At 50.4% G+C, this 8996-nt stretch overlaps 1 protein-coding gene across 7 annotated transcripts in view; it reads left to right on the top strand.

Moving 5' to 3' along the window:
• The first annotated feature begins 475 nt into the window (after positions 1 to 475).
• Positions 476 to 8996, top strand: part of LOC141566650 (dedicator of cytokinesis protein 6-like) — a 91312-nt gene continuing 82791 nt past the window's right edge. For 6 of the 7 annotated variants that reach the window (XM_074311508.1, XM_074311499.1, XM_074311530.1 and 3 more), the window contains exon 1: positions 477 to 639. In XM_074311508.1, coding sequence (XP_074167609.1) covers positions 596 to 639 — 44 coding nt within the window. In that variant the 5' untranslated portion in view covers positions 477 to 595. Of the gene's footprint in view, positions 640 to 8996 lie in introns of all 7 variants that reach the window. The other variant, XM_074311523.1, reaches the window with a different exon arrangement.

The following is an 8996-nucleotide window of genomic DNA, read 5'->3' on the forward strand; positions in this document are numbered from 1 at the left end:
GTCTTGCCTCAGGGAACTCCCAGTCTAATGGGGAAGAAACATACATAATTCTGAAGTGACTGGGAGGTACTCCCCGGGAAAAGGTCCGGGGGGGGGGGGGGAGGGGGGGAGGATCGATTTGCCCGCTGGGTAGAAAAGGGACCGGACCCAATTACGTCTAGAAATATTTGTTATTGAGGGTGGGTGGAAGAAAAGTTTTGAATGACTGCCCATCGTGGGCGGGACGGCGCGTTAGAAACGCCATCGGGCTGGGACCGGGACACCTGGATCTGGACCTCAGCTGCGACCTCTGGAAAGTCTCTCCCTCCTCTCCCGGCCTCAGTTTCCTCCTCTGTAGGATGCACGGACTGGACAAGCAGCGGGCTGAAAGCCGAGGGCTTCGGAGCCGGGGCGCGGGTCTGCAGGGGGCAGCACGGAGCCGGCCTCGGGCACCCGGAAGGGCCCCGCCTCCGGCCCGCCCCGGCCCGCCCCGTCCAGCCCAGGGTGGCCGGCAGGCAGGCAGCCGAGGGGAGCTGTGCAGCAGCTGGGGCGGCTGCGAGCGCGGAGCTGCGGGAGCACCGACGGACCGACGAACGGCGCCTCCCCACGCGCCCCCATGGCGGCCTCCGAGCGCCGCGCCTTCGCGCACAAGATCAACAGGTAAGCGCTGGGCCCCGGTCCCCGGGCCCTTCGGGCGAGGGGCGGGGCGGCGGCCGAGCCCCCGCCACGTGCCCGGAGCCCCGCCTCCCTCGCGTGGGGGTCCACGGCCGTGCGCCCTTTCTCGGGTTTCTGGAGACTGGCGGGCGGCCGGAGTTGGGGGTCCATTCGATCGCGCCCTACCCTTTCCTTCCCGCCGCCCGGTTCCAGGGGCCGGGAAGCCTCCGCCCTCCCCCCTTCACGGCCCCCAATTGTCCCCAAAGGCTGGAGGAAACCGACCAGTCTCTCCGTGGGTCCGCCAGTCCGACCAGTCGCGCGCCCTCCCCCGGTCCATCCTCGGACCAGCCTCCCCCGCGCTCCTGCTCCCATTTCCTGCTCCCTTTCCTCCCGAGCCTGTCCTGGAGGGAGGGACGGAGGAGGGTAGCTTCTGCACCGCCCGAGCCCGGGGACCAGCTGGGAGTGGGGGAAGGGACGGCGTCTCCAGTGCCTACTTTTGCCCCTCTCCGCGCCCTCCTGGGTCAGGAATGAGCCCCGCTGTTCCCCTGAGACTCGGGCAGCTTAGCCCAGAGCGCACACGCACCGGGGCGAGGCGGGAGGGGCTGGGCTCTGCGGGCCGGGGGCGCTGGAAGAAAGTGGAGAGGGTGACAGTTGGGGAAGTGGCTGCAGCTAGGCAAAGAGTCCCTCCATCTGCCTCTCGGATCTCCTTTCTTTTCCCTTTTGCTTTCGGTCTCAAGTCGCCCAACCCAGCCTGGAGGAGGGGGAAGGTGGAGTCTCGTGATTCCCAAAGTGGCCGGGCCCTTGAGGTTGGTGATGGGCCCGTCTCTAACCCTGGCTGGGATGAGAAGGGCCCAACTTCCCGGCCACTCGGAGTCCCTGAGCCGGGACTTGGCAGAGCCGCCCGCGCCCTTCATCAGCAGAGATGCATCTTTTGGCTTCCTTCCACCTCCAGCCAGCACTGATGGAAAGGGTGATAGATAAAGTCCTCCGCCTCTGTCCAGGGTCACTCCGCCCGGGCGGTGACTGGCAGCGCAGCTGAGCCAGGCCCACCTGTGAGGGGCAGGCTGGGGTTCACAGGGAACTCAGGCTTGGGAAGCCCCAGAAAGAGCCGGCCTGGGTCTTGGCCCCTGGGAATACACAAGTCAGGAAGAGGAGCAGGAAAAGAACAGAGTGGCTCCTGCTCCTAGTCTGAAACAGGATGCTGTGATCGAGCAGTCCCCAATGAGGCTGAGACAGGGAGGGGGATGGGGAGGGAGGCCGTGTCAGGCCCAGCTGGCCAACATAGGGAGTGGGGGCTGGGCGAGGGGGAAGCGCAGGCTCCAGTCACCAGCTGCCTCCCAGGGGGATCTGGGCACCAGGCACCACAGGGTACGAGAAGACCACAGTACAGTGTGCGGGGGTACCCATGGATACAGGGTCTCACAGCTCCGTATCCCTGGGGGCTGAGGCAGGAAACAGACAAAAGTATGATATTTCGCTTTCCTTGACTCTTCTCTGTCCCTCTGGGTCTCAAGTGCACTGTGCCCCATCCCAAAGAATATACAGTCAGGGCTTGGATTAGAGTTAAGAAGGAAGCCTGTTCTACTCCTGAAACTTAATAGAAAATGTCAATGTAAAGGATCTTGGGGGTCAGATGGGACAACAAGCCACAGAGCATGAAAAATCAGACCCCGCTGACTCTCCGCTGGCCTGCTCCATGCTTGCGGCCCCCAGAAAGCTATTTTCTTTCAGATCTAGAATGGCCCCAAGGCTGTGTAGTTGAAGCCTTTAAGTTAACTGACTTGCCCAAAGATACACAGCTAGCAAGCAGCAGAATCCACAGGTGTTTATTCAGCTCCCTCTGCCCCCTCTCTGGGATTGGGTAAAGAGATCAGAAAAAAAGATCAATCAGCAAACAGTTATTAAGAATTTATTTGTGCGCCAGTCCCTGGGGGTACAAAGACCCAAATGAAGGCATCCCTGCTCTCAAGGGGCTTGTGTGTTATCTGGGAAAACAAAGCGTAAATATATAGAAAATAGAATATTTTGAAATAGAAATAGAAAACAAATCTAAAATCCTTTGGCTTCAGAAAGCGCTGGTAGCCTTGGTGGTGGAGAAAGGGCTCACGTAGGGAGTGGTACCTGATTTTGGAAGGAAGCTGGCTAGTGGGTCCAGGGAGGAAAGGGTTAATAATCCAGCATGGGGCATCAATTGTGTCAAAGTGACAGAAACTGAGGCTGGGGTATCTTAGAGGAGAAGCACACTGTGGGAGGGCCAGTGTGACTGAAACAATGTATGAAGGAGATAAATTTGGAAAGGGAGCTTGGGAGCCAGTTTGTGAAAGGCTTTAAATGCCATCAGAGGAGTTTGAATGTGATCCCAGAGATAATAGGGAGCCACTACAGTTTATTGATCAGGGGAGTGATGTGCTAAAGCGGAGAATGGATTGCAAAGGAGAGAGTGGAGGTAGGGAGATCCATTTAGGCAGTTACTGAAATCCAGGGAGAGCCGATGAGGGACTGGATTAGAAGCTAGGGACAGAACCGGCATCTGGGAGTCGTCTGTGGAGATCATTGAATCAGTAGTAGCTGATAAGCTTCATTTAGAGTATGGAAAGAGAAGACTGAGTCTTGGCACTAGAGGCCCCACTTGGAGTGTGGACGTGGGAGAGAAGTGGATGATGGGCTAGCAAAGGATTAGCAAGAGAACTAGTTAGGGGCAGTGCCACAGAAACCCCGAGAGAAGGAAAAAGCACTGGAGGAAGGGGTGAGTGCTGCAGACACCACATAATAACAGCTAGCATTTAGGTGGGGCTTTAAAGTTGCTCTGTTACCAGGCCGAGACACTTGGCAGTTATTGGAGTTTAGAGGAATTATAATCACATTTAAATAGCATGTACTGTGTGCCAGGCACTTTACAAATACTATCTCTTTTGACCCTCATAACAACCCTGAAAGTAGGTGTTATTATTTATCTCCATTTTACAGAAGTGGGAACTGAGACAGAAAGGTTAAGTGATTGAGGCCAGATTTGAAGTTAGATATTCTTGACTCCAGAGTTGAATGTGCTTTGGGCTATGCCATCCAGCTGCCCACTTCACTGCTGATCTCTGTAATTAGTCCCTTTCTTTTTCTTTTCAAACTATTTTTTATTCTAAATTCAGCCATCAATAAACATGAAATAGTGGTTCTCCATTAGCTCAAGAATAAAATATAAACTCCTTAGTCTGGCATTTTCAGGCCCTACCTGACAAACATGAACATTTGAATATTCAAAGAATAAAAAAGAATATTACTTTTAAAAGTATATATATATATATATATATTAAAGTTTTACATTAAAGTAATAAAATTCTCTGATTTGAGTCTCCTTACCTTTTATATATTTTTAAAAATGTAATTGATGTTCCTCCTTCCTTTTCTCTCTTCTTATCTTTTCTTTCTTCCTTCCCTCTCTTCTTTCATCCTTTCTTCCTCTCCTTTTTCCTTCTGTCCATCTTTCCTTCCTTTTTTCCTACCTTCTCTCTTTTCATTCCTTCCCTCTTCTTTTTTTCCTTCTCTCCTTTCTTGCTTTCTTTTTCTCTTTTCCTTCCTTCTCTCTTCTCCTTCCTTCCCTCCCCCCTTTATCTTCCTTTCTCCCTTTTTTCCTTCCCCTCACTTCCCTTTCTTTTCACTCTTTTGCTTTCTTTCTTCCTCCCATCCCTTCTTCCTTTCTTTTTCCTTTCTTTCCTTCCCTCATTTCTTTTTATCCTTCTTTCCCACCCTCATTTCACTTTCTTTCCTTTCTTTCTTCCTTTCCTCCTTTCTTTTCTTTTTTCTTCCCTTCCCTTCTTCATTTTTTCTCTCTCCTTCCCTTTCTTCTTTTTCTTTTCCTTTCTCCTTTCCTTCTCTCTCTCTTTTTCTTCCTTCCTCTCCTTTCTCCTTGATTTTCCTTTTTCTCCCTCTTTCTTTCCCTTTCTTCCATTAACCTCTACCATAACCCAGTATACTCCTTTCTGAGTACATAGCTACTCATCCTTTGCCTTCTATAAGAGCCTCCTGCTCAGTCTCCCAGTTCCCAGCCTGATCCAGGCTCCACACAACTGCCAGAATTCTCTTCCTGGGGCTCACTACTGTGTCATTCCCTTCCTCAGAACCTTCCAATGATTTCTCCACTGGCTCCAGAATAAGCTGTAATCAGTTGGTGTGACCTGGCTCTCACCCTTTCTAGCCAAGCTACAACTCCCTCCCAAAAACCTGCCTCAGTGCCTTTTCTCATTCTCCCTCCCACCCCCAAGTAGTGGCCCCTTCTTCCCCCACCTTATAAATTACTTTGTATCCACTTACTGAGCACATTTTGTACCTCTTCTTCTACATCCTGTGCTCCAGCAAATCGGGAGTTACAGTTTCAGGTACAATCCTCTTTTTCTGTTCTACTGTAAATACAGAAATGTCCATTTTATTGAGTATTTGTATTTTAAGTTTAGATTTTTAAAAATTTTTATTAAAGTTTTTTATTTACAAAACATTTACATGGGTAAATTTTCAACACTGACCCTTGCATAACCTTCTATTCCTACTTTTTCCCTTCTTCCCCCCACCTCCTCCCCTAGATGGCAGGTAGTCCCATATATGTTAAATATGTTAAGGTATATGTTAAATCCAATATATGTATACATATTTATACAGTTATCTTGCTGCATAAGAAAAATTGAATCAAGAAGGGAAAAAAACTTGTTTAAATTTTTAAAAATTAAAAACAAATAAATCAAAGGAAGAACATAAACTTCTTAAGAATAGGCATGGTTTTCAGTTTTGTCCTTGTGGAAGAGTGGATAAGAGAGCTGCCCTTGGCTCGCGGGACCAAAAAGCCCTGAATTCAAATGCTGCCTCAGACACATGTGTGACCTTGGACAAATCTGTGAACTTCTAGGTGATTTAGCATCTCTTTAAGATCAAGTTTCAAAGAACGTGCATCTCCATTGGTAGAGAGAGTATCTTCCTTGGGAAATTACTAAATCACTGGAATTGCAAGTCTCAGACCTATCTATCTCTGGTACCATGCCTGGTGCATAGTGAGCGCTTTAATCATGTTTAATGAATTTCTGAACTTGTTCTCCCAGTCCTGCTGGAGTGTGAGCATCCCCGGAAGTGGAGACTCCATGGGCATTTCTGTGGGAGGTTCCCCCCAGCTGAATGAACCTCTAGCTCATCTCTACCTCTCGGAAACCACAGGAGCCTCTAAGGTTGAATCCTGCTGCCAGTTCCTTCATAGCCCTGATTCTCCCCAGTTACTTGCACTTCGTCTCACCTTAATTTCCCTTCTATCAGAATGATTTCCTGGCAGGTTCCTTAAGGTCAAGAATTGTTTCAGTCCTTGCACTTGTGTCCCTAACTCCTAGCGCCAGTGTCCGGGGCACAGTAGGCACTTGATTTAGGGAATTGAATCAAGATAAGGAAATAAGGCTGAAGATAAGATTTTTTAACAGATAGATGAGGAGATGCTGCTATGTAGTTTACTTAGATTCTTTATTTTCCCTCCTTTTTTTTTTTTTTTTTAATTTTCCCTTTATTTTATGTATACGACTACTCCTATTTGTTAAAGTGGCTCATGCTATTCTAGTGGAAAAGATGGAGATAGGAGCCAGGGGGTGAGTTGTACCTGTTTGGACATCCAGACCCACAGAGCAGGTAGGAGGTAATCTTCAAAGGAGTGCCCCAGAAATCTGCTTTTAACCCTGATTTTTTAAATGCTATTGTTATTACATCAGTGATATGGGCAAAGGTATTGCTGGCATTAATCCCAGATTTACAGGTGACAAAGCTAAGGGTGATGGCTGCTATGTTGGATGAGAATTAGGATCTAAAAATATCTTAGTCAAATGGAAGAAAAGGAAATATAGTAGAGAAATATAGAAATTATTATTAAATCTTTTAATAGGATTTTTTAAAAAAAGACTCCCTAAGTACAAGATGTGTGGAGTATGGCTATACTGCAAGAAGGTCTGGGGATTTTAGTGGACCAGAAGCTCACTGAAAATGACTGTATCATGATAGGCTAGCTGAAAAATAAAACAAATCCCATGCCTTTTCAGGCCACATTGAGCTTTCTGGAACATGGAAGTGATCATCCTTCTCTGACCAGACCCACATCTGCGACGTTGTGGCCAGTTCTGTGCGCCACATGTTAAGGAGGGTCAGTGGTCCTTTGGTGCACGTCCAGAAGAGGAACCAAGGTGGTGAAGGCGCTTGGGTTCTGTGAGGAATGAGTAAGAGAGTTGGGAATGTTTAGTGGGGAGAAGAGAAGATTCGGGGACCACAAACAAGTATATTTGAAAGTATTTAAAAATCGAGGTCCCAAAAGGCAGAATTAGACACAGTAGGGAAAGCCGCAGAGGGGCTGATTTGGGCTTGATATCTGGGAAGGGTTCCATGGAAGTCTCCTTTCTTTGTGAGGGCTTTGGGCGCATTGTTGGTTTTTAGTGATAAGTTGAACTAAATGCGTTTCCTTTCAACTCTGAGGTCCTGGGGCTCTGCAAAATCTATAGTTAGGGAGGAGGAAGAAGATGACTTAGTGAAAGAGACGGACAACAGTAAATGAGAATTCTGAGAAAGCACCACAGGAAGCAGGGAAAGAAAGAAAGGAAAGGTGGAGGACTGGGGAAAGATTGTTGGATTTGCAGTTAAGTCACTGGGGACCTTAGCAGGCAGAAGCCTCTAGCTCTTTCCCAGGATCTGGCCGTCCATGGGCAGGTAGCTGGAAGGCAAGGGGGGGAACGGGGTTAAGAGGCCGGCCCTAGGAGAAAACACAGCGGGATGGGTCAGGCCCAGGAGCTCTGAGCCTGCTGCCTCCCCCACCCCGTTTGGCTCACCTCCGGCTCAGCTCTTGGGGAAAGAACTTGAACAGCTGGGAGCAGCACAGGGAGCTGGGAGCACCGAGGGGGAAGGGTCCAAATGGGGGCTTGGAGGTCACTAGGCAGGAGAAGCACATTCTCAGGCCCCAGTGGAGGGCGGGGCTGGCCTGATGTTCCCTGAAAGCCTCATTTTGGTGATAGAATCTCTGGAAACCCCTCCCCATCCTGTCCTGCTTGTGTTTGGATAACAACGTGTGTGTGTGTGTGTGTGTGTGTGTGTGTGTGTGTGTGTGTCTCCAAACTCCTGTTTGTTCCTCATCTGCTGGGTAAACAAGAGACTACATCTGATTAATTCACCAGTTAGTAAAAAGGAGCTCCCTAATCCTCCCTTTTTCTCTCCCCTTCACCCCCCCCCCTGTCTAGCCTTATAACTGGGAATGCTTAGGAAGAAGGGCTCATTTCCTTGGGGGTCCCAGGGAGGCATTCTCACCCCCAGGGAACACTGGGAGGCACAGTGTTGCAGAATAACATGCCCAGGTCCAGCCTGGAGCCAGCCAGGGGGAGAGGAGGCTGTGGAGTCTAGCAGTGGCAGGGCCCAGGCAGGTTACAGCCTTCCAGGGGAATGTGAGCTCTCTTGGTGCCCACCTTGTCGGGGTCTGACACAGGGGCCTCAGTCAGTGCTCCTGTGGACCTGGAATAATTTGACAGGAAGGATGTTTCCGTCAGAAAGCTGCTACATGGTGACAGCCCGGACTGCTGCATCAGCTCTGGGTTCCCTCCCACGGGGAGCCGGAGACGTGGCTTCCCTGAGTGTACCCATTAATTTTCTGGGAAAGGGCCAAGTCCATTGCCCCGTGGGCCATCTGGGGGCTGTGCCATCCCAGCCTCCCTTGGGCCGACAGGAAGGAAGCCTTGGCCATCCATCTTGTTCTGGCGTCCGCTTGGTCTCAGCCTGTGTGTGAGGTCGGAGCAGGACTTGGAGATCTCGGGGTTGGGGCCATGTTGGCTGGAGCTTCAAAGGGAGGGGTGGATGACTGTCTGAATTGGAGATGTTTTGTCTGAGACCACCCGGGGCTGGAGTCATTAATCCCCCTGTCCTGGCCCCCTCCTCTTTACGTCATTCTTTTGTTGCTGTTGTTCAGTTGTGCCTAATTCTTCCTGGCCCCAGTTTGGGGTTTCCTCCGCAGAGATGCTGAAGGGTTCTCCATTTCCTTCTCCAGCTCATTTTATAGATGAGGAAACTGAGGCACACAGGGTTAAGTGACTTGCCGGGACCACCCCGCCGGGAAGCGTCTGAGGCTGGATTTGAACACCAGGCCAGTGCTCCAGCCGCTGCCCCCAGCTGCCCCTTTTCCCACTTAACAGCCCACTAAAATGTAGGGCTTCTTTCGGGTTCCCGGTCTAATGGCCTTGTTTGTCCCTGCACTTTCCCAGCTTTCCCTGGGAGAGACAGAGGTCTGGGCCCTCTGGGCCTGCTGTCCAGGCTGGTAGCCCTCCTGCTGGGAGGTTCCCACGCTCTCTGCCCTTCCAACTCCATCGCAGCCTCCAGAG

The sequence above is a fragment of the Sminthopsis crassicaudata genome, chromosome 1, assembly GCF_048593235.1.
Source record: "Sminthopsis crassicaudata isolate SCR6 chromosome 1, ASM4859323v1, whole genome shotgun sequence".
NCBI lineage: Eukaryota > Metazoa > Chordata > Mammalia > Dasyuromorphia > Dasyuridae > Sminthopsis > Sminthopsis crassicaudata.